General features: G+C 46.8%; 4 protein-coding genes across 6 annotated transcripts in view; 2 read left to right on the forward strand and 2 right to left on the reverse strand.

Annotated features, from left to right (window-relative positions):
- Nucleotides 1–1873, reverse strand: part of mei1 (meiotic double-stranded break formation protein 1) — a 39452-nt gene extending 37579 nt beyond the window's left edge. For all 3 annotated transcript variants that reach the window (XM_078084622.1, XM_078084621.1, XM_078084620.1), the window contains exons 1-3: nt 1729–1873; nt 1518–1641; nt 1004–1054 (exon numbers count right to left, since the gene is read on the reverse strand). In XM_078084622.1, coding sequence (XP_077940748.1) covers nt 1004–1054; nt 1518–1641; nt 1729–1872 — 319 coding nt within the window. In that variant the 5' untranslated portion in view covers nt 1873. The remainder of the gene's footprint in view (nt 1–1003; nt 1055–1517; nt 1642–1728) is intronic.
- A 2390-nt stretch (nt 1874–4263) lies between these two features.
- LOC120828119 (ankyrin repeat and fibronectin type-III domain-containing protein 1) lies at nt 4264–16325 on the forward strand. The gene is made up of 19 exons (XM_040191482.2): nt 4264–4422; nt 6274–6476; nt 6803–7073; nt 7183–7383; nt 8550–8663; nt 8930–9027; nt 9320–9410; nt 9939–10046; nt 10393–10492; nt 10873–11002; nt 11222–11341; nt 11592–11698; nt 11968–12082; nt 12350–12516; nt 12643–12820; nt 12992–13154; nt 13744–13910; nt 14153–14351; nt 14655–16325. Exons 2-19 carry the CDS (start codon nt 6315–6317, stop codon nt 15296–15298), a joined length of 3135 nt encoding a protein of 1044 aa, XP_040047416.2. The 5' UTR covers nt 4264–4422; nt 6274–6314; the 3' UTR covers nt 15299–16325.
- A 678-nt stretch (nt 16326–17003) lies between these two features.
- Nucleotides 17004–18929, forward strand: LOC120828130 (GTPase IMAP family member 7). Its single transcript, XM_040191500.2, has 2 exons — nt 17004–17349; nt 17587–18929. The coding sequence occupies exons 1-2, from the start codon at nt 17301–17303 to the stop codon at nt 18630–18632; spliced, it is 1095 nt and encodes a 364-aa protein (XP_040047434.2). The 5' UTR covers nt 17004–17300; the 3' UTR covers nt 18633–18929.
- On the reverse strand, nt 18885–21487 carry kdelr3 (KDEL endoplasmic reticulum protein retention receptor 3). The gene is made up of 5 exons (XM_040191507.2): nt 21040–21487; nt 20692–20792; nt 20403–20561; nt 20022–20274; nt 18885–19831 (listed from the first exon to the last, which is right to left on the reverse strand). Exons 1-5 carry the CDS (start codon nt 21128–21130, stop codon nt 19788–19790), a joined length of 648 nt encoding a protein of 215 aa, XP_040047441.1. The 5' UTR covers nt 21131–21487; the 3' UTR covers nt 18885–19787.
- Nucleotides 21488–23356: the final 1869 nt, after the last annotated feature.

Genomic DNA, 23356 nt, shown 5'->3' on the forward strand with positions numbered 1-23356 from the left:
TCACTTAAAATCTCAAATTTTCATTGATGACAATCTTGTCCTTTTTACCTTTTCCCCTCTTTTTTAGAAGTTCCCGTCCATCTCTGAACCTGAGCAGTTTCATCACAATCGACCTTGGATTATCAGCTCGATGTTCAAACTATCCCTTGTGATGTATTTATTCAACCTCAACAGATTTAGGGTCAAATTCCAAGCCAGCAAATCGTTAACTTTAGATTTTGTTCCTGGCCTCGACTCAATCAATGATGATGTTGTTCCTCTCTGACTGACAGTCATATTCTCACAAAGACCAACTGCAGGTATAATTCTCAGCTAAAACCGATAGCTGCTTAGCTGATGTTATAAAGGCTGTGATTTCTGGATTTCTTTCCGCTTCTTCGTTTGTCCGTATACTCACACACAAAAAATGCATTATTTATGATGCTTAAATGAGTTTCACAATACGTTCCTCACAAATTATCTGTCCAAAGAGCAAAACCAGTGTCCAATTTAAGCACTCTCCTTAACTATTACAGCAAAGTGTTTCCTATGGCATTGTGAAAAAGCTACTGTCAGATCATTTGCACTTTGGAAGACAAATGTGACTGAGCAGTTCACTGTGAATCCAACATCAGGAATAAATTTGCTTGTAGCAGCATAAACTGATTAATCAATTCTAAGAGTAAAGATACAGCAACGTGTTGCAGTGAAACAATATCAATAAAATGAGGTCAAAGCCCCCAGAAAACGTTACATTTAGAGACTGCAGGGAAAGTCAATGTGAGATCAATGTGTCAATGTGAGATCACCTTAGTCAACGGCAGAGAACATTACACAGTTCTTGCGTAAGTGTCTACATAAAGAGTGACTCATTGCCAGTGTGTGTGTGTGTGTGTGTGTGTGCGTGTGTAGCCAGACTGTCTGCATTATAACAACTACATATAAAAGTGTGTCTATGTTTGTGAGCAGGCTGCACAGACACATACACACATATTATCTAAACCAAAAAGAGGCGTCTCTTCACCTTGGTCAACCTTTTCCAGAGTGGCTTGGTCCTCCACGGTGTGAAGCATCCCTGGGGACAGAAGGGACATGGTTTTAAAGAGCACACTTCACAAACCTATTGTGATTTTAAGAGGTCCATTAAAAAGAAAAAAGAGCAGGCTAGATAGATGAAAAGGGAATTAATTAAGTCAAGAAATGGGAGCTGAATGAAATAGGGGACACAAAGTACAATGACATTCATGATATTGACGGCTGAGGTCTAATTAATCCCACTGTACCGTTTGTACCCAAATGGAAGAGTGACAGAAACAAATCTACAGCCTCCTGCATCAGTCTGGCAGGATTTCCAAAAGATGTAGCCCCAAAAAAACAATGTCAGGAACCAAGTGTGTGATGAGTACAACAGCTGTTATGACAGCTTCTGCAAATACTACCCTATAAGCATGTAAAAATCAAACAAAAGGCATATTTTTTATTGGACTCTGCTCTCGTTAGCACATGTGAAACTCAGTTCCGTGCCCACTGTTTCTCACCCAATAGAGAGGCTGTAAAACGCAGAGAGACGCTGCTGTCCTGCCGGAGCAGCTCTCTCAGGGCCCCCGGGGAACATCTCAGCACCTGCAAGATACCGATCAAGGCGAAAGACTTCCTCGCCGACTGCAGCAGAAACGGAAGGAGAGAGAGTAACGGGATGGTAAATAAAGCAATAAAGTGATTTGTGTTAGTCTGGTTCATCTTCCTCACCGAAATATCTTCGCTCTCGATCATTTCGATGACACATGCCACACAGAGCATCTGCCCGCCCCCCTCTGCAGGGCCCAGGCGGCCGCTCCATTTGGGGTCATGCCGGAAGTGAATCTTGTCATAAAAAATATCCCCACTTGACATTTTCACCTGTTGAAACAGAAAGAAAACTTACTTGCTTAACGCTTAGGTGAATAAAATGCTAAATATCGTAGCTACACCGCTTGAGTTAACGTTAACTAACCGGAACGTTAATGTACGACATTGAGCTAACGTTAGCAAATTAGCATCTCGCATCAAAAACAGACCATAACGTCAACGTTTAGGTATTTTTAAGGAACGCGTTTTAAAATAAATTGTAGCCTACGTGTGGACAACGCTACCACAACAAAATGCATCAATGTAATTGGGTAAACTTGCCATTAAACTCCACAAAAAGTTGATGTGGGAAGATGACGGAGGTGAATTTCACCACGCAATGCTGCACGTGCTGATGGTGCGTTCGTGTCAACCTCGGAAGTGGGATTTTTCCATGTTGTAATTTTCATCTGCGTCAAACTCGAGAACAACTTCTTTTTAGTGAGAACTCTAACCATCAAATAATATAGTGAGGTTTTATATCATCAAGTTAAATGCAGAACAGGTTTTTACAAAACGACAGTAGTGGGAACGAATAGACAAGTGATGTTACTGATATTTTTTTACAATGTTATAACTATTCAAGGTCAAATGAGTATACAAGTAAAAATTGCATCTTTTTACTTAGATGTTTTTTTTTTCGTTGTTTGAAGACGTGAGGTCAACCCAGTCAAATTTAAATAAATAAGTATACAAATAAATAACAGCACATCTATGAATACCACTGAATTAACAAAGATAACACATTCAGGGCTGTTGCTCCAGGCAATAAGGCATTACTATGCAGTGAAAGTATCTCACTTGAAAATATGACATTTCATCAAACTAATATATCGATGGGTTAAATGTCTTAGCACTCAGTTACATCGCACTTAATTGATTCAGATAGGAGTAGTTTCGACTACTAACTGTTGTGGCTGTTGCCATGTCATTCTAACTTTATATTTTTTAACCTAAATTGACTCAATATAGGTTCTGTGTTTCTTCTCATTGGTTTGGTGGTCCATCCCCATTTCTAGGGTAGCACTAAGAACAGTTTAAGTGTATAAAAAGACTCCAAAGTTCAAAGATTATAGCTTTTCTCATATCTTTTATCTGACCAAAAGGCATACACTATCTTCAAAATGATGCATCAGCATCAATTCATCCTCCAAGGAAAGTCATTGCTGAATAATATGCTGTGGATAGTGGGATGCATGAGACTGTTTTCAAGTATCAGTTAACAGTGAAGGCCACAATTTGGTTATCGCCATGACAACCGCAACTATCTACTGATGGGAGCGTGGGGGCGAGTATTACTACCAACATGTCAATTTATAATCCCTCTCTACTTCCCCCTAAACAGAGTTCAGTGCACATCAAAGTAGTGCATGACATAAAGCAGTCAGATCAGCTCTCCCTCATCGGGGCGAGTGTGCGTTTCTTTGTGACAGTGTGCACGATTGTGTGTGCACGAGTGTGCTTGGGCTGTCTGACGTCTTAGTGTGAGTGCAGGAAGTGGTCAAAGCCTTGTTTGGATGACTAAAATGAGCAGCAGACCACAGACAGGTTGAAGGTTTAAAATATTTGTGTCCCTTCGTCCTCGGACAGGAGCTAAATACGACAGTCTCAGCGTCTTATTGGCCCCCGAGGGAGAAAAAAAAACGCAGAAAGAGCCCCTCTTACTATTCAGGTGGGAGCCGATGCATATCCGTCATCTTTATTTGACAACGTTTTCACACAAAGAAGTCTTTGGGGGCCAATAAAGCAGAGACACATATAAGTTCAGCATAAGTGGAGTCCTCACCTGCAAGCATCTTACACATCCCCGTGGGGCATTTGCTTGTCTCTCATCTGACTTGACATATATTGAACCACTTCCTGTGTACAACCCCTCACGTACACACATATAAGTGCTGAACGCCTCCTGCGTTGCCTGCCTGCTGTGACCCCGTCACGTATACTGTACAGCAGACATCACAGGAGGCGTCGAACTGCCCTAAATATAAGCCCATACCTTTTTCAAATCACCAACCCACACACCATCACTCGATGCTTTATTATTATGTCTCCAAGACATTTAGCTACTTCATTATGGGCAGTATAGAGACTGACTAAATATTGGCGGACTGTCTTCTGCTTCTTTTTTTTAATACCGCACTTGAAAGTAGATCATCTTAGCGCTGCTTTCGAGTGTTAAAAATATATATTTTTTACCTAAAATATTTGAAAAATATGTTTTTATATTATATATAGAACTTTTATAGAACTTCGAAAGCAGCGCTAAAATTAATATGCATATATACAGATATACATCTGCTTTTGAGTGCGGTAAGTTCTGAGAAATGAATGAGCTAAAGTAGGAAGGGGGCGGGACAAACCGGACGCGCGCTTGTCTGTCTTTGCGTGCGTGCGTGCGTGCGTGCGTGGGAGAAGCGGCAGCCTCTCGCTCGGCTGCAGCGATCACTCTCTGAGGTGAACTCTCTTGAAGTTGGGACGATGGATTACATCTGACTAGCAGGCGGTTATTTCAGAGCAAGAACATGGAGGGTCAGCAGCGGAGAACAGCCACTTAAGGTAAGAAAAGAAAAGCTCAACTACTTTGAACTGATCATCGATTGACCCCATTGCTCCACTATTAACTGTGGATTCTATGTTCCACATAGTACTAGTGTCTGTATACGGTTCTTGTAGGTTTATAAACACAACAAATCTCCTTTTTAATTGTTTTTTGGTCTTTATCAGGTTTGTTGGAACCCAACTAAAAGTATTCCAACTTTTAATGATGGTTCCGGTTGCAGTCTATTAATCTGCGCTCATGTTGTTCATGTGAATTGTCACGATTTGTAACTGGCTTCTTGCGTTGACGTCTTTCTGCCTGTTGCAATGAGTGCCACTGAATCTTTATTTATGTTTAAGTCACTTACGTGTCTACACACTCCCTGGGAGGTTGCTGTCCCTTGTAGTTTATTTATTTCCTGTGGCGTTAGAAATATCATTCAGCCGATGTTTCCAGGAACCACTTGACAGAAACAGAAAGCCTGTTTTCAAACACACAGCACACTTTGACCTCAGCGTGTGACGTTAGAAAAACAACAACATCACCACAGCCTGAGATGCACTGACATGCAAAAAGCCACGATGACACAGCCGTGTGTGTGTGTGTGTGTGTGTGTGTGTGCGTTTTCACGGCTCAGCATGTGTTCTCTTCAACTAACGCATTTGTCTTCTCCTCTCAGGTGTTTTTCTTGTCTTATCTTTGTGCTGCCTTCAGCAAAACAAAGGCAAGCTAATCTACACTGTACCATCAGCACTTTCCACAACTGATGTGAGACATAATAAACAAACACGGCAAAAGTGTCCCAATAACAATGCCTGGTATTAGCCACGTACGATATGAGCCAGCATCCCCACATGCAGGCAGTGCGGTTACTGTACACACCAGTGGGCCTCTCAGTGAGGTAGCAGGTACAATGCTAATGTGCCACCGCGGCGTCACTGTGGCCAGAGCCCTCACATTGTGTCCTTAGAGACCCCCGGCCAGCGGAGTATTGGCTTTCACACCGGGACGGTGGGATACTCAGCACACCGGGATTTAACAAAGGTCAAAGGAAAAAACAAAATGAAACTTGAGGCTTTCTTTTCGACGGGATGCTGGTGATGAGAGACTACACAGAGAGGATAGTGTTTGAATGGCCCCCCACCCCCACCCAAGGAGGGGGGCTCCTTGTCCAAAGATGCAACCGGCAGGGATGACCTGAGCTGAACAGGCTTTAAAGTCCCGCCAAAATGGGGAAAAAAGAGAGACGAGAAAAAGCAGTGGAGAAGAAGGGCAGTGACGAATGTAAGGCGTGATGATTGAAGGGGGGAGGGCTGCGGGCCGTTATGCTCGACTGTATTTCAAAGTGTTTCGGGAGATTTTCAGGGTAAAAAGTGATTGACTGTAATAATGAAAGCCCAGTGACATTGATAATGATCATCATCTTCCAGCCGATGCTACGAAGACATTCATGGGATTGCTTTTCTTCGGTTAATTGATTGATCGGTTCGGTTGCTTAGTCCACACACAGCGAACCGTGTCGCACAATATCCAGTAACAGAGGGAACAAAAGGGAGAATAGCAGGAGACACAAATACAAATGCTGCGAGGCATTTGTTTCATCAACTGTGTTGTAACTTTTATCCTTTTATCCACCGACACAACAGCACTCAGCTCAGCCTGTGCGGACTGTTGTGTTTTCCTCCATTCATTCCCCCCCTGCACTCCTCCAGCTTTCTGGTGACCTTTTCTCCTCTTTTACTCCTTCTCTGCATGAGGTCATTCTTGGTTTTTGCCACTTTCCTCGTCACGTCTCCCCTCTCCATGGCTCTTACCCTCCATCAAGTAATCCGTCCCTCACTCCTTTGCTGTTTTTTCGTTCTCCTCAGCAACCTCCCGTCTCCCGCGTTCTCCCTCGTCCTCTGCCGCCATGTCAGTATCCACGGGCAACAGGCTCCAGCGCCGGCGCTCTCTCGGCCCGGTTTCACCCAAACGCATCTACAGAAACCTGTCCGTCAGACTGAGGGGTGGGGAGTCATCTGTTGCCAAGGAAACGGACGTACCCAGACACCCGAGGAGGCCTGCAAGCGCTGTAAGATATTCTACGCGTCAGTCTGAGGGGGTTGGGGGTGACCGGTGACTTTGACTGAATTGTCTCCCTGTCCTCTGGCAGGTTGTCTTTATTTTAGAATTACGAGATCTCATTTTGAAATTACACGCTGAGTCTGTGTAACTACAAATACATTATCCCGAGCCAGACGGCTTCTCTGATTTACAATTTGATAGATGTGTCCTTGGCAACCGCGTCGCTCGTCGCCTCTTTCCTCTGCTCTCTGGAAATATCTTATTCTGGTTTGATGTGAATTCTCATCTTCTTTGTCACTCCTCCTGTCGGCCGCTCACCCTGGTCCCCGTTAGTACCAGACCCTGTGGGAGGCAGTGGAAAATGAGGACACTTTGGCCGTACAAAGCCTGCTGTCCAGAGACAACATCCACTGTGGAGGAGGAGGAGGAAGCAGCACAAGGGAACGAGGAGAGAAGAAAGAGAAGAACTGCGAGAGGGAGAAGGAGAGGGGGGTGAACAGGGTGAGCGAACAGGGCCTGGTCCCCCTGGACGTGGCTGCCCTTACCCACAATTCCCCTCTGCTCCATGTGTTGACCAAGGCGGGGGCCAGCCATAACCCCGTTTGTAAGTCTCCCGGGCCGGAACATCACGAGCACTCTGTTGGAAGTGGCCGGGGTTTAATTGCACGCAAATGATATTGACCCGCTGCCCCTCCACTGCGCCTCCTCTGCAGTGTGCCGGCCTGCGGAGTGGGCCCTTAAGCTGGACGCGCTGGTGGCGCTGGCGGGCAAACGGGTGGAGGAGAGGAAGAATGAGTTGGTGAAGAAGGCCGGCTCGGGGCCTCAGGCGCAGGTCGAGGTCCACAGAAGCATCTGTCTCTGGAGCCTGCGGCTGCAGCTGTACTGCCGCATGAGACGCAACTTCCAAAACACAGGTCGGTGGTCTCGGGTCACGGTTAGTGTGGCATTTTGTGAAGTGAAGCTTTGGAAGCAAACTGGGTCAGAGACTTTTTTCCAATCTTCTCAGTTCCCATGTGGCGAGAAATACTGGTATTCTTGCTTTTTTTTCTTGCCCTGTTCAAATTGAATTTCAACGAGGTAAAGCCGCCTCATTTCTAACTCCCCTCCACGTATCCCCCCTCGTCCCCTTTAGCTGACAGCAGCACAGTCGGGGATTCAGCCTCACCTCGCTTCAGTTTTACTGATTTCCTGTGTGGACTCTTGTGACGCCTAGCTGGCTTCTCAAAAGTCTCTCCAACTCCTCTCACAGAATTCAACAAACTGCCTCGTCATCATTTGCCTTCGCTCTGTCCACCGGCTGCCGATAGCTGCTTGCTTAAAAAATTGAAACCTCGGTGCCGGTATATACTGTCCATGCGTAGAAATCCACACTCGGAATGGCTTCAAGGCGTTGGATTATTTTGCTCTTCTCTTTCCTTTCTATGCACCAAGCTACTCAGGTCCTCTTCCTCCCGGCTATCTCTCCCTTCAAACCCACTTCTTTTAAAAAAATGATGCGCTGATGTCTCCCCTGCGCCTTCCTCGAGTGGCTCTGTATAAATGTTTCTCCTCAGCTCTTATTTTCTCTTAGTTCTGTTCCCAGACTGTTTTATGATCACAGTGTTATTGTAAGGGCAAAAACATATTAACTTTTATTCTTGCTGCACGGGTATTCATAACACTCTCGGGATAAGAGGGTCAGCTAAAAGCTGTAATGATAAGATACATATATATATATATATATATATATATATATATATATATATATATATATATATATATGACATTTACATGCAGGAAGTCATGTTTAAGTGGGCTGCCTCACTGGCTCTATTCATAGGCAAGCAGTTCAGAGGGCAGGCTGTGCAACAGAGTAACAAATACACAGTATATTCAGTGTTTGGAAGTATATTTAGTGAAGGGAGTGAAATAGAAATATGTGTAGTGTTATTACATTAAAATATAACAGCAGTGCACTGGTTGTAAATGTATACGAGGGTTATTGTTACTTTTAAATTAGGAAATAAAACAGATTAAAAACCCAGAACATATCATAATAATTGTATTTTGAACAGTGCTCTGTTTAAATGTTCTACACCAGAACTGCCCGGGCCTCCCAGTCATGTGTCCATACTGGTGACCAGCGCGTCCTCTCTGTATGTGGTAATCAAAGAGCCGGAAGGGGACGCCATCGGCCTCATCACCCGCTACAGAGGTAGGTGGTGCATCACAAACCCTTAACACGTCGTAGCCAAAGAGAGGCTGAATGAACATATTCAAGGTCAAAAAGCCCCACTGGCCTTCTCTGTTTCTGCTACGTGGCTTTACGGCTGCATAGGTTTCATACTTTGCAGCAAAGGGTAGATTAAGTTCAGCAAGTTCTCCAAAACTGTAAATACTCAAAGCCTCAGTTCTCCCTTCACGGGGGTTTTGAGTAAAGCCAGAATAATCTGTCAGTGAGATGCTTTGTTGTGTTCGCAGTGGAATGGAGCACCTCGGCCAGCTTCAAGCGCATCCTGGGCTCACCCCAAGTCTTAGAGACCAAGAACCCTTCCTACAGCATCAAAGGGCTCACAACAGTAAGTGAGCCGGTGGGCACACACACACACACACACACACACACCTGCAACTACACGCACACACATTAGCTCCGGACCTGCACACGGACTGTGTTTATTGGGCTCCGATCGTGGCGCACTGTGCTGAACCACTTCCCATTAGAGAGCACTTATCCCAGTCTGGGGCTGCCTTACTTAACCAGATGAATTAATAATGACAGTGATGTGTGATTCCTGTGTCCCGGAATAAAAACGATTTTGAAAGGTTAATGCACGGTGATAATTGGTCCGCCTGTGCTTTCTCCAAATGCAGGGAGTGCATTACTTTGTGAGAGTGAGCTGCTATAACGTGAGAGGATGGGGCCCACCTCAGTGCTCCACTCCGGTCAGCGCCGCCCCCTCCAGTGAGTACACCCGACTGCACACTGCCATGAGGGCGCATTGGCGCCGCCAAAGGGCTCCATGCTGTTGCTCTCCGTCCTCCGAGTAATGGAATTAGTTGGCTGACATCAGGCTTAATGTGTAAAAAGTGGATTTCGCGAACGGCTGGCAGATTGATGAAATATTAAATTGTGCAATTAAAGACATCTGTGGGACTCGATGGGCCTTGTACTTTTTGAAGTGGCCTCCTAATCTCTCTCGCTCTCTTTGCATTACTTGCTGTTATTTCCCATTTCATACTGTAAAAGGAAAATTGTCACTCAACATGTTGCATTGTCAGTTCGGTCGTAATTGGACCTGAAAATCGAATTGAACTTTTACGGAGACGTGAGCAGCTCAGAATGATTCTGCATTGAAACGAATCACAAAAATAAGAAACCGAAGCACTCAGGATTCTCCTGCAAAATGACTTCTTGATGACTTCAATGATTTTTCCCTAATTGCATAAAAACTGAAAGCGATGATTGGTTTCTCCCTTTCTCCCTGTGCAGGTTGGAGAGAGTGCATCGGCGTGAAGTCACAGTTTAGAAATCATGAGGACCTCGTGAGGAAACTGTTGGAAGACGCCAGAGAACCACATTACAAAGGATTCTGCATCGGTAACGTCTTTGGTGATGTAACAACTGACGCACTCGCACGTGAAGCAAGAATATATCCGTCCATACATTTATCACCACAGTATCACTCTATTCTATTTTATCACCACAGTATCACTCTATTCTATTTTACAAGAATAAAGGAAAGAATAAATGAGAGCAAAGTTGTCTTCCATAATTTTTCTATGGCATTTCATATCAGCGGCGTGCACAGCACGGAGTCTATTCATTGCAGAGGGTACTGTCTCACCCTCTCTCACCCATTCAGATATGACGTGCGTGCTCAGCGAATGTGCTTTGGCAGATAAAAAGTGATTCTCATCCTGACTCATCCTCCTCTGCTCCGCAGAGAGCTCCAAGCCCCAGAGTCCCAGCAAGCGGCTGTCTGTGTCTCGAGGCATCAAACAACTGTTCCACTCCGCCACCAAGTTTGTTCGTCTCCTGCAGAGGTAGCGCTCCATTTGTCCCACCTGTCCCACGGAGCCTTGAGCACAGTAGTAGTGTAGACCACAACGGTGTAGATCACAAAGTCCGAGCACGTACCCGTTATGGTATTAAGAACAACAGTAGTCACGTTAAAGATGCTGTAGTCTCGGGATTAGTCGAGTGGTGTTTTTTAAAGGTTTCAGCTGCCACAATTGTTGGGCAGATCTCATTCACTGCATTAGATGCCAGTGTAACTGCATGGATATTTATTTTAGACACAAAAGTCTGCAATGGTTGACCTTGAGGTGAACTGGCCTTTCGCAGGTGACTATGATGAGAGGGCCGCCTGCGTATCGGCGTGTTCAGAAAAACCCGATTCTTACCTTGATTGTGTTTGTTTTAGGGGCGTGTACTTGGCTACTGTGTTCTATCACAAGGAAAACATCCTGGTGACAGCTGAAGATCAAATCCCACTGGTGGAGATCCAGTGCTGCTCCACCTCCATCATCCATGACTTCCTTTGGTTTGCCAAGGTAAACGGCCAGAAGACATTGGATACGTTGATTCACCATAACATAAACGGCATTAGGAACTATTGAGTCCATTCGCAACACGGTTAATACACATGTACTCAGTAAATTGTTTTATTGTCTCATTTATAAACACTACAGAATGTACTTATTCAGAATGAAGGCTGTGGAATTGTCTGTGTAAATTGCAGTTGATATATTGATTTCTATTTCTTTTTGCAGTTATCCTGTGCATGGCAACAAGTACCGTGGCTCCAGCAGGCCCTTTCCTCTGCTCATTCATCTTCCTCCTCCCTCCTGCAGAACAGACACAACATTTTAAGAGCCATTTCCCAGCTGCAGGTAAGAGGTTAAGCTGCATTTGTGCAGCACGATGAGAGGCATCAAAAATGGGTTGATTGCTATTTGAATTACCTCACAACATCTCTCCTTGGTCCCCATCTCACTGCCATCCTCCCTGGTGCCTCGCCTCCCCATCTCAGGCTGCATAGCTGTGGAACTTGTGTGTTTCATTGCGTTAATCCCTAATGTCCTCATAATTTATTCCTCTGCATGTTTCTGTTTCACACCTCAACAACTTATCTTCCTTCAGTCTTCTCTGGGAACAATGCAGCTGGGCCAGGTGTACTACGAACCTCTGAAAGACCGGCAGGGCAACGTCCTACTGGTGACTCTGAAGGAGTTCCCAAACCCGCCCAGGTGAGAAAGGGGCCTTTGTTTTTCTCCCGTTCTTCCATAGAAACAAAGCATTTTCAACCAGCCAGCTTGGCTTTATCAATAGGACCGGGCTGGAGATGATTTCTTTATCAGACAACAGGCTGAGCTCGCTGAGCACAAGTACAGAGTGAGGAGCTCTTTGGGTTTTTGGCATCATACTGGCTTTGTTGTAACAATAGGAACTGATATCCTTTGGTGGCTCCATGTGGTTGCACTTCCTTTTAACCCTTTGCCGTGTGCACCTGTAAAAGCCCTCCAGACCCCCCGCTCCACTGGATGCCCCTGGCTCGTCTGGAGAAGAACCGCGGCAGAACTCCTCTGGTGCCCGAGCCCACTGCCATGGACATGCTCTACGACCAGCTCAAGGTGAGCCCGTGTTTGTGTAAAAGGGAAGCACACACACAGGAAGCAGTGCGAACATGTAACAGAATGAAGCCTGCGCTGAGTGCTTTCCCCATTCCATCTGTGTGGTTTTCTCTATGGTGCCGCTCAGCCCTGAAAAAGGCAATAGAATTGATCCAGCCAGCCCAAAAGACAGAGTGAGATACGCCAAAGAAACCGCATCTGAACCCTGCCTCCTAGGAACACGTCTTACAGTCCGTAACCCCGCGTCGGCTTCTCTCTGTTGTCCAGGACAAGCTGACCCTCCACAGGCACAGCGTTCAGAGCGCCAAGCCGGGTCTCTACGTCGGCATCCTGAAGCTGTGCAGCTCAGTGGAGCAGATCCGGGTCCTGGTGCCCCAGAGGCTGCCCAATGTCCTCTGCCACACGCGGGTCCGACACAATGCCCACGTCTCCAGGTAAAGCGGTCGGAACGTGCGACTTGCCGCGCCCGTTTCAAATGTGGTAATAACTTTCCCTGCACCGCCAACAAGGCCTTTTTTAACGGCGGTGTCTCGCTAACTGCTTCCCCCGCTGTGTGACAGGGAGGAGTGGGCGTGGCTTCAGAGTCACGTTTACACCACGACCAATGGCACCGCTGCAAACCCGTTGAGCGGCGAGGACGAGAGCGGCCTGGAGAGCGGCGAGCTGGGGGAGTTCATCATGTCTCTGAGAGTGGCCGTCACGCACCTCCTGACGAAGCTCAACATCCCCCTCTACAGGGTAACAGAAATGAGCTTTTCAAGACAGCCCCCGTGGCGCTCTCCTTTCTCCTGAAGAACTTGGATCAGAGAGGATTATTCTGAACTCCCTTGGTTTGCCCGTGTTTTTATGCTCCTGTGCCGTGATGCTGGATGTGGGTGAACATGACGTGTTTGTCCCCGTCCCTTACAGGCGTATCAGTACGGCGTGTACACCCGGGAGCTCCTGCACTTTGGGGACACGCTGTCCATGCTGCTGCTGCTGCCCCCCAGTGAGGACTTCAGCTCCAGCTACTGGCCTCTGTCGGGGACAAAAGAGCCCGGACTCACCATGCCCCTGCAGATCTTTGAGCTGGGTAGGGGGAGAACTATAGGTGTCCATGGATACGGGATCTGTCTGACGATAGCAGCACAGTGGTGGTGAGAGAGAGGGCCCAAAACAAGGCGGGGGCCAAGCATAAAAGATAAAAATGATTGACCAAAGAGGAACCACTGAGGACCTTGATGATGACAGGAAAACCTCCGTTTGCAGCTCGGGTCTCAGGGACGTTTGAGTTGACAAAACTAGCTTCACCATTTGAGGACAAAGTCACAGGAGACACTTTTTCTCTTTGAGATCAATACGTAGTTTCATCTAAGTTGGTACTAAAGTAAATCCTTTTAGTCAACCACCCCAAAAATAATGATCACCAGTTTGACTGGAAGGTATAATATCCATGTTAGTCACTTCTTTTGTGTTCGCACGTCTAATTAGTGCAATGATCCTCCTTTTCATCCATTCTTTAGGGTTTATTTTGTCTCTAATTTAAATCCATCCCTCCTTTTGAACCTTTCGGGAAACTCCCACGCTAAAGGTCTGACGAAGAGCACTAATGACTTCCGAGGCCGACTTGACTTTCTCTCTGTGGTGATTTGTTTTTCCTCTCAACTCCGGCTCGTCACCAGTTCACTTCTGGACCTACGAACGCGACTTCCTGTCCCAGTACTGCCAGGCCTGGGTGCGGCTGGAGCTGGACTCCCATCTGGCCCAGCAGGCTCTGCGGGAGGCGCTGGACACCAAGGAGGTGCAGGAGGCCCGCGAGCGCCTGAACCACATCACGGAGCTTTCCCGGGTAAGATCATGACAGCGGAGACAAAAGACCACTTGTTTTTTTGTCTGTTTTCACGTTTACACATCTCCTCTTCTGTGACTGTAATGGGTATAATGAGGGAAATATATACATTAAATACATGAATCAATGTATTGATTAAGTCACCATCCCCAAATATATTGCATTTTGAGAATCCCACTCAATCACCAAGAAGGAATTTATCAGTAGAATGATGACAAAATCCACTATACCCGTTTCTTCAGCGGCTCGATGTGGTGTGGAGGGACGCCCGCTGGATTATGGACTGTCTGCAGTGCGTCCGCTCCAAGCAGTGGGTCGGCGCGGTGCCTCTCGGCCTGGTGATGGGAGGAGAACCACCGCCGCGTCCGGATGGGGAGGACGAGAGCTTGACTGCCAGACTGACGTGGCCCCATCGCCTGCAGGCACAGAGAGCCATCGCGGGTACAACCATGATGCGCTTGTGTGACTACCGTCCGCAATTATTAAATATGCTGTGTTGCGTCAAAGGGAGAGACTGTCAACGAAAAATCTAATTCTGTATTGGTGACACTTTGCACAAGTGAGATGACACTGCTTTGATAACAAAGTTGACGTCTGTTCTTAGCTTTTCTCACGTCTACCATGTTAGCTGCTATATGAACAGATTTTAGTTTAGCCTTTCTGCTGCTATACAAAAGTTTACATTAAATGCGGTTTAGGATCAAGACCTTAACATCCTTTTTGTCGCCCCACATCCCTTCCCAGAATCTTTGGTTGACGGGACTCCATTCAACATCGTGTCCGCTGAGGTCGCCGCGCCATCAGGAATCATGGTCGTCCCTGAAGAGGCCACGCTATTGATGGAGGGCGTCGCCAAGGGAGGCTACCCTTTAGACATCAGCCAATCCAGCGTAGACTTGACGAGCCTCGGCCAGTCGGAGCTCGGGTGTGCCAGCGCGTTGATTGAATCCGGACTGGAGCCCGGCGCGGTCGCACAGTTTGAAGTGGGCTACGCGGTTTTGGAGAGACAGGAGTCGTACAGGGGGGAAGAGGACTTTGCATCGAGCCTCACTGAGGTAATGCGACCGATGGAGATGGCGGAGCTGGTGGACATCTTGCCCACGCTGACCCTCATCGATGAGGAGACCCCACGTGGCCCGTCCACCCCGTCGGTATTGGATATGCTGGAGAGCTTTGGACTGGGGATTGGTGAGAGCAACACCTTCTTTGAGTTCGAGGACTCAGCCGGTGGCGTGCGTCAGCCCGACCGTCTCTCTGACAGCAACGACAGTGCGAGAGAGGCTCCCTGTGGGAATACAGGTACGTCTGCCCCCACCGCCAGCAAGGGAGCGGGCCTTCCGCAGAGAAACCAGGTGGAGTGGGACAGACCAGCTGACGGTTCATCCTGATGACAGCTCGAGCACCAGCCGCCCACGACCTTTGGCCGACTGGAAAACCAATCAGCGGGCTGCAGAGCAGTTGATCTACAAACAGAAGAGCCTGGCTGGGTCTTTTTAAATGGCTTGGAAATGGTATTTTTACTTTGTGTGTCCAACTGTCCATTTAAGTAAAATTCCAGTGACAACTCCATCTAACACGCGATTGATGTTACTTGCACATTTCTGGCCCTATAGTTCTAGCTCTATAGCTCTAACGTCCATTCAAGCGTATTGTTTAGGAAGTTGTAGTAGTCATTTTTATGACTTAAAAGACAATCACTCACCAACAGCATAAAGCAACATTGCTGCTGGATGGAGCTTGTAAACAAATGTCTCTAAAAGGCCATTATACTGAATATGTAATTGAATTGGTTCCTCTTGGTTTACCGGTTTGCACTTTTGGCATAACAAATCAGTATCGAGATTTATGCTAAGGTTGATTTTACATTATTTACCGTCGGTCCTACCAGTTTGCAGATTCTGACAAGATCAACATCAAGCCGAAGACTCGATATCGAAAGAGAAAACAAGCAACTCAGATAAGAAAGAAATGTCGAAGACAAATGGTCAGTGATGGAAAACTCAAGATGTCTACTTACAGTGCTGAGAAGGACATAGAGTATTTTTTTCCACCCTTTCAATTTCTTTCAAGGATGTTCCTTCACTACAAAGGCCTATTCACAGGTTTTGAAAAGTACTCGCAGTTGCCTACTATAAAGCATACACGTTACGACAAATGTTTTTTGGGTCTCAATTTGTGAAGGAAAATGTGCATAGAAGAATGGAGTACAGTCTAAACAAAACGTAGCTATAAATAGCTCAGCGCCCTTAAACAAACCATAAACAGCTATTTTTAATTAGGAGTTCTTATTCACTATCTTTGGTAGAAATAAGATGGCTGCATCAAGAATGATCATTATGTGTTAAACTGTCCACTGGGTTGACACAGGCCAAAGTGTTGTTGCTAATCCTATTAAATACTGCCCGTGATCACAAACTGCTCCAGCATTCCATGTTTCATTTCCTAGACTTACACATTTCTCGTGTAAAGGAAGGACAGTCTGTACGTCAAGAGTACCACACCTCGAGGCCCTGCTGGCGCTTTCACTTGTTTGGCCTAAAAGGATGTTTTCTTCCTGCGGGCTTGCCATGACATCCTCTCACTCTCCAGTTGCACTTGTTAAGGCCACACAGCTCATTCTTACGGATACTTTGACGACAACTTCTGAATCCATCATAGTGCAGTGTAATTGGCACATTAATCAGTGATAAAGTAAAAATATGAGGGACAACTATTTGGTATTTTTTGTCATGCGATGTATTCCATTTCTACAAATAAACTTCGTGGCATCGTCCTAACATCAGTCCCTGATTAGGAGATCAAAGCAGAACGTTATGTTTTCTCTCTCAACAGCCAATTTCGCTTTTCCTATCATGATAAATGTTGTTACTCATTGCTGGTGTCAATGATGAGCTAGCTTCAATCGTTTTAATGATCTAAAGGGTTACATTCTGATGAAACGACCTCTATCGCCTCCGCGTGATTCAGTGTCGGTTGATGTTAAAAACATTTCTGTCTCATTTTAATTGTGTCGTTTTCACCGAATATATAAGCGCTGCTCCGCCGCCGCGTGGAGTGAGCGCTGCGGTGAGTGTCTGCTGCCCCCCGGTGGTCACAGCGAGGAACTACAGCACTGCGTCAACATCAGCATCCACCTGCAAGTGTTTGGATGTGTGATTGCTACGATGCGAACAACAGTCGGATTATTGCAGCGTATTGATGAAGAAATCTTTCAATAAGTGTTGTGACACTGCTGCAGCGCGTTTTCATTTCAGGGGATTAATAGCGCCCCTCCGCGCGTTGCCGCTACTTGAATGACAATTAAAAGCAAGAAAACGTCTCAGTCGCAGAGGAAACCTACGACATCTCTTTTAAGTTCGGTGCCCAAAAAGACGCCGGGCCAACGGCTTAATGCTGGTTTCTGCTGGGATGTCATCTGAAAATGCTGCGTCACATAAAGGTATGTCGATCCCAGTTACTGCCCGTCAGAGCAGCACTGTGACTACAGGCTGCGGAAAAGGAAATGAGTCATCCTATAGAACGTTTATATAAATAAAACTAAATACACAAATCCGTTATTAAAAGCGGAAATATGATTTGAGATGTATTTTTTAAATACCTGCTAGATGTTACTATTATTGTATTATTATAAAATGATAATAACATACATGTACCATATCATTTTATTTGGCCGCAGTCAGTGAGGCGTCGGAGGCTGAACCCCTGAGGATCGTTCTGTTGGGGAGGACGGGAACAGGCAGGAGCTCCTCGGGTAACACCATCCTGGGCAGGTCGGCCTTCTGGGTCACCGCCTCCCCCTGTTCGGTCACCGCGCGGTGCGAGAGACAGTTCGGGACGGTCCACGGGCGGAGCATCGCTGTGATTGACACGCCGGGCTTCTTGCACACGCGGCTGTCCCCCGAGGAGGTCATGGCAGAGGTGGGACAGAGTATCGCCCTGTCCTCTCCGGGACCCCACGCCTTTTTGGTGACCCTGCAGCTCGGCAAGTTCACCCAGGAGGAAAGGGACGCCTTGCAGTGGATCAAGGCCACGTTTGGACCTGGAGCCACAAGGTTTACCACAGTCCTGTTCACCTGGGGAGACCAGCTGCGGGGCAAAAGCATCAGGGACTTCCTGGGGGAGAGCGAAGAACTGTCCCAGTTTGTCAGCAGCTGCCGCGGAGGGTGCCACGTCTTTGATAACAGTGGACAGGACGAGACGGCGGCGGCCTTGCAACAGGTGGCCCAACTCCTGGAGAAGGTGAATGACACTGTGGCAAGCAATGGAGGCGGTTGCTATAGCAACGAGATGTTCAAGGAAGCGGAGAGGGCCATCAGGGAGGCGCAAGAGAGGATTCTGGGAGAGAGAGGACACAAGGTGGAGACGCCTAAGGCGGCGGCTACAAACCCAGAGGTGCAGAGACCCGAGACGGGGAGGAAGAGGAGGGAGGAAGAGGAGAGGAGAGAAGAAGAAGAGGCCAGGAAACGAGCCGAGAGGCTTTTCTGGTGTGAGTTGTTGACAGCTGTGGGGAAAGGCGCTGCAGAGGGAGCAGGGATCCTGGGGAAAGACGACAAAGGGAAAGGGAAGGCTGTGAGGAAGGCGAAGGTGGTGGAGAGGGCAGCGGCTCTGGCGGCGTCGCCGCTCTCCGTCACTTCAGCCGCGAAAGCGGTGGGAGGAGCCGTGAGAGAAGGAAGCAAGGTGCTCTATAAACACAGGAAAACTTTCCTGAAAACACCTCATTGACTAAAGTCAAGAATCTCTTATTGCAGTGGAGAGGATGATGTGTCAAAGTCACTCAGCTGTATTGTTTTTTTTATGTTTTTTGTTTTTAATTTAACGTCCTCAATCTCTGTTTTAACAGGACAACAATGCACCACCTTCAAACCATTCTGTTAAGGAATGCATTTCTATCTGTGCTTTTATGTGTGTGTAGCGTTCAGAAAGGTAAACATCCTGGTTGTCATGTAGATTGGTAACAAAGAAAATAGCCACTCCTTTAAATTGAATACACATGTTATAATAAAAGGGAAGGTCATAAAATAGTGTTCAATTACTGTACTAAAATATTTGCAAGTATAAAAAAAAAAAAGTTCAACATGCTCTTTTCCCCATAGTCACATTTCTTTTGTTATCCTTTTACACAAAAAGACACTTTGGTCAGAGATAAAAAAAAAACAGCCTTTTGTGTGACTAAAATCTTTGGCTTCATTTAACATGACAAACATTTAGCCCTTTTTCCCCTCCCATGAAGAATTACATTGACATATGAACGATGACAAAGAGGAAATACAAAAATGAACATTCTTTGGAGTAAGGAAATAAATCGTTTGCATAGAATTCAATTAGCCACGTGTCAAACATTATATGACCAATGACGAACACGATGTACAGATTGTGCAGTAAAATTTTTGGTTATTGATATTGTGCTACATAAATAAAATTAACTTGACTTAAAGGGTACAGCGTAAAAAAATGTTGTCACTAAAAGACGTGAGTTTGTAAAATGCGGCCGTGATTGGATAACGTTTAGCGAGCTATGACGTGAAACTACATACAAACTACCTAAAGTACAATTTTGTGGATTCAACATTTTAACTATTGCCAGAGCCAAAGTCCCGGAGTAAAAAGACAAACAGACAGTTTCCATCACCCTAATTTAAGTACCTGGTGCACATCGGGGACCAATTTATAGGGTCACAATTGCATCTTCTGAGTAAAAAAACAAACAAATGTCCCTTCTGACTGAAACAGGGCGTGTAATTCATACGGACTCACACACTAAGAGCCAATCACAGCCGACTATCAGGTGCACACATTTTGCTCAACAGAATGACGCCAGACCGTCGGTCCCGTCTTTGAAAACGGGCGCGGCGCTGCGGGCGGGCCCAGACGTCCGGTTCAAATGGGCATCGGCAGGCTCATCTTTCCTTTTCCCCGAAGCACTGCAGACAGGCGGAGGACAAACGGGAAGAACAAAGACAGTCTTGAGAAGGGAGTTTGCGTTTGAAAACCTCAAAGTGAAACAGCTCTGGTTACCCGGTGAGGCAACAACAGAAAAACAACAGCCCCCCATTTCCTCAACAGATCCATTCATTTCACCCTCACGGCAGCACCGCCGTAGTCTCCACTCACCCCTTGTGACGTAGAGGTAGAAGAAATCGCAGTAGAAAATGGTCTGCACGACGCCGGACACCACGGCGATCTGGTCAAAGAAGCCCTCGGTGTGGTAACGCCACACCCAGTTGGCGATGTAGAGGGCTCGGTAGAGGCCGAGGAAGAACAGGTAGTGGGTGGTGATGGACTCGGCCTCGCCGGTCTTTGTGATCAGGAAGAGCTGCGGCATTATGGCCACCGCCTCCAGGAAGATGGAGAAGGTCCACAGGATCTGGATGGAATCAGTGGGAGGGAGACACATGAGAAGAAGACCATCGCCTGGGCGACCGGTATCATTGAGGAAACGTCTCTACACCTCAACCCAAATGTACCAGAGACACGGCCCTGGTGCTCATATACCTCCAGCGGGGTGAACGCGTAGTTCTCCAGGAAGGACAGCCCGATGGTCGGCACCAACAGGAACTCCACACGGAAGGTGTCGTTCTCGGAGTCGTAGGTGCTCCTGAAGCGCATGTAGATCAGGTACACCGTGGCGTAGGCCAGAGCCAGAAACACCACCTGAGAGCAGAGTCCAATGCTGACTGTGTGTCGGCCACCAAAGACCATGTGATCCCTGTACGGGATTATTATCAATGACAAACTGCCTGCTGCATGATTTACATGGTGTGTGTGTGCGTGTGTATCTTACCTTCATGACCGTGTTGTAGGCCGAGATGAAGACAGTGAACAAATCAAGGTACCTGCTGGTGAAGACGAGTGCAAAGAGCACCTGAGATTTCCCAGAGATGCCTACAGAGATGAAGAGAGGAAAACATGCTCAGATGTGCTTTGTTGTGAGGACACACATGCAGCAGGCGGCGCATTGCTCGCCAACGTGCCACGTCGCTTCCCTTCCTGCGGACCCACTCAGCATTCCGCGCATCCCCAGCACGTGCACGGCGGTGGACACAATGACGCGCCGCCGTGTATTTGCGAGCGGCCCGCGCGTCGATCCTGCGCAGCTGCATGCATTTTAGTGTCAGCTGTGTGAGCCTACCGGCGCAGGACTTGGACCTCCATATCTTCAGCAGCAGGATGATGATGGCCACCAAATGTGACACGTCCCCCGCAAGACGGAAGACGTTCATGGTGTTTGGGCTGCGACAGGCAAAAAGAGAGCAAAAACTCCTGCGGGCCTTCGGGCAGAGCCGTGCAGCCGCAACAGGTCACGAGTCGAGATTAAGGAGAAGCTCAGCAGCGGAACCGTCTTTCCGGTAGTTCGGGCGCTCGTCGGCTAAAAGGATGACGAGATAGTGCGTGCGTTGACTCGGGTGTGTGCCCTGTCGTCTCGGAGGAAAGTTGTTTCAGGGGAGGTGACGTGGCTGACAGTTTAGACCGCAGGAAGTGGCGTCATGCTAACCGGCTACAAACAAACGTGTCCTTTTCCGGTTTGGATTTTTCAAAGTAAAAGCCGCATTGGCCAACAGGCTGCCTGGGGATGAGATACTCACTATTCTGTACACAGTTGGCCTGTGTCGTGAGTATGTTAACAAGGGTTTAACACAGGTGAAGATTATATGACGATTGTTCTACCTATAAAGGGCAAAACCCGCGATGTCGTGTGTTGCTTGACGATGAACATGAAACATTTTTCGTAATTTATGAGCCATCGTGAAGAAATAAAGCCTTGATTAAACAGCAGATGGCAACAAACTGCAGGGAATATGGAAGGAGGAAAACATAAAAGACATTAGTCAAATTCATTGTTCTTATTTAGGGAATGTATTCCTTCATCAGATCACAATAGTGGATATATGATAGTCTTTCATATACTGTTGATATTTTCTCCACTTCCTATCATTGAACCTTAAACATCCATTACCATCCATGTTATACATTAACGTCTGTACCCGTCTTCTATTTATTCAGCATTTTTATTTAGTTAATTGTTGCTATCCTTTTCATGTGTGCTCCATAAATGAATATATGATCCCTAAACTCATTGACATGCCACGTAGCAGCCTGCTTCAAGGCCTCCACCGCCATCCCTGTTCCCAAGAAGCCCACGATCACAGGACTTAATGACTACGGGCTCCCACGTACTTTGGTAATAAATAATAAAGATGGTGTTTCACTGTAGATGATGAATAATTATTTGTGACAAGTTGTAATTCCAAAATATTCCATCCCACACATACAGGAGCGCTGAGTGTCTTGCAGCTGTGTGATGAGCTGTTTCTATTTCTGTTATTGTTATTTAAATTGAGCTGATTCTTAAGAATTAATATAATAGTTTATGTCCTATGTGGTGGAGTACTGTCTCTCAAAGTCTTTCTTTTACCCAGTCAGGGCTTGTGGCATTGTTCTTTTGCTTTTCAGTGTTCTAAAATACTCTTACACCCTCTCAGTCTTCCGGCACGTACGCTCCACCTGCCTCCGTTTCCCAATTCTTTTATTTGAGTCACTGTCGAAACCCAAAACCACTCGGTGTCTCCCTTTTTTCCACCGTTTCCGCCGCGCCCCCCCCCCCCCCCCCCCCCCCCCTGCGTCCTCCCTCTAAATCCAGAAATTGCATCTTGGCTCTGCCATCGCACACGTCCTGCTCCCTTACACCCTACTCTTTGTTTGATGCAGTAATATCAGCACAGGCCTACATAAACTGCATCCGTGGTGATGCAGAGAAGTGAGGGGGCACCGCGTACCAACCACAGATCACACACACAGCTTCTGTGTGCACCCCTGAAGCATCCTGCACAGGGCCCGGTCTCATTCTAAAGCAGACATCTTATGTGAAAACCATGAACTGGACATGGAGAGGAATAGATGAGCAAAGAAGAAGGGAGCAAGACAAATGAACAGACAAATTCACACAACGTTTTCACTGTAGAGGACATCCTTTGGACCAAGCTGACCCACACGCAGGCTGTACCGTAATGACTGTCTGCTTAGCAGAAGGTTATGGGAACTAATCTGACCCCCATGCCTGATTAATAGCTATTTATACACATACACACAGCCCAGTCATTTCCTCCTCAGATGCTGATCTGAGGGAATGTCCGATCAGTCTGAAACCCTCAAACTCATCGTTCTCCCCGTGTTTCTGTGTCTTCTCTCACAAGAATAATTTCCTTCAAAGTGCACGTTCCCATTGGAAAGACCCTTCCTCCGTGTGTTTTCGGTTTCCCTCATTGTGGCTGTTACAGTGCTGTGAGTCCGTCCGCCCCCATACTCCTCTTTGTGAATTTGTCATGAGTAGATGTACACCCACATCGCTGTTTAGAGAGAGAATTTGAGAAGCCCTATAATTTAGAGTAGACAGTGGAGGAAGGAGTGCACGAGGGAGGGGGCATCGAGGGGGCAAAGGGAGAACTGTT

This window comes from Gasterosteus aculeatus, chromosome 11 (assembly GCF_964276395.1).
Source record: "Gasterosteus aculeatus chromosome 11, fGasAcu3.hap1.1, whole genome shotgun sequence".
Classification (NCBI taxonomy): domain Eukaryota; kingdom Metazoa; phylum Chordata; class Actinopteri; order Perciformes; family Gasterosteidae; genus Gasterosteus; species Gasterosteus aculeatus.

Excerpts from the sequence above, each read along its gene's own strand:
- LOC120828119 (XM_040191482.2), top strand. The coding sequence starts at position 6,315 with ATGTCAGTATCCACGGGCAACAGGCTCCAGCGCCGGCGCTCTCTCGGC. Across the intron at positions 7,074-7,182 it reads GGCCAGCCATAACCCCGTTT|TGTGCCGGCCTGCGGAGTGG; the intron begins GTAAGTCTCCCG and ends CCTCCTCTGCAG. Across the intron at positions 10,493-10,872 it reads TTTGTTCGTCTCCTGCAGAG|GGGCGTGTACTTGGCTACTG; the intron begins GTAGCGCTCCAT and ends TGTTTGTTTTAG.
- kdelr3 (XM_040191507.2), bottom strand. The coding sequence starts at position 21,130 with ATGAACGTCTTCCGTCTTGCGGGGGACGTGTCACATTTGGTGGCCATC. Across the intron at positions 20,562-20,691 it reads CCTACAACACGGTCATGAAG|GTGGTGTTTCTGGCTCTGGC; the intron begins GTAAGATACACA and ends CTCTGCTCTCAG. Across the intron at positions 20,275-20,402 it reads ACGCGTTCACCCCGCTGGAG|ATCCTGTGGACCTTCTCCAT; the intron begins GTATATGAGCAC and ends GATTCCATCCAG.
- LOC120828130 (XM_040191500.2), top strand. The coding sequence starts at position 17,301 with ATGCTGGTTTCTGCTGGGATGTCATCTGAAAATGCTGCGTCACATAAA. Across the intron at positions 17,350-17,586 it reads AAATGCTGCGTCACATAAAG|TCAGTGAGGCGTCGGAGGCT; the intron begins GTATGTCGATCC and ends ATTTGGCCGCAG.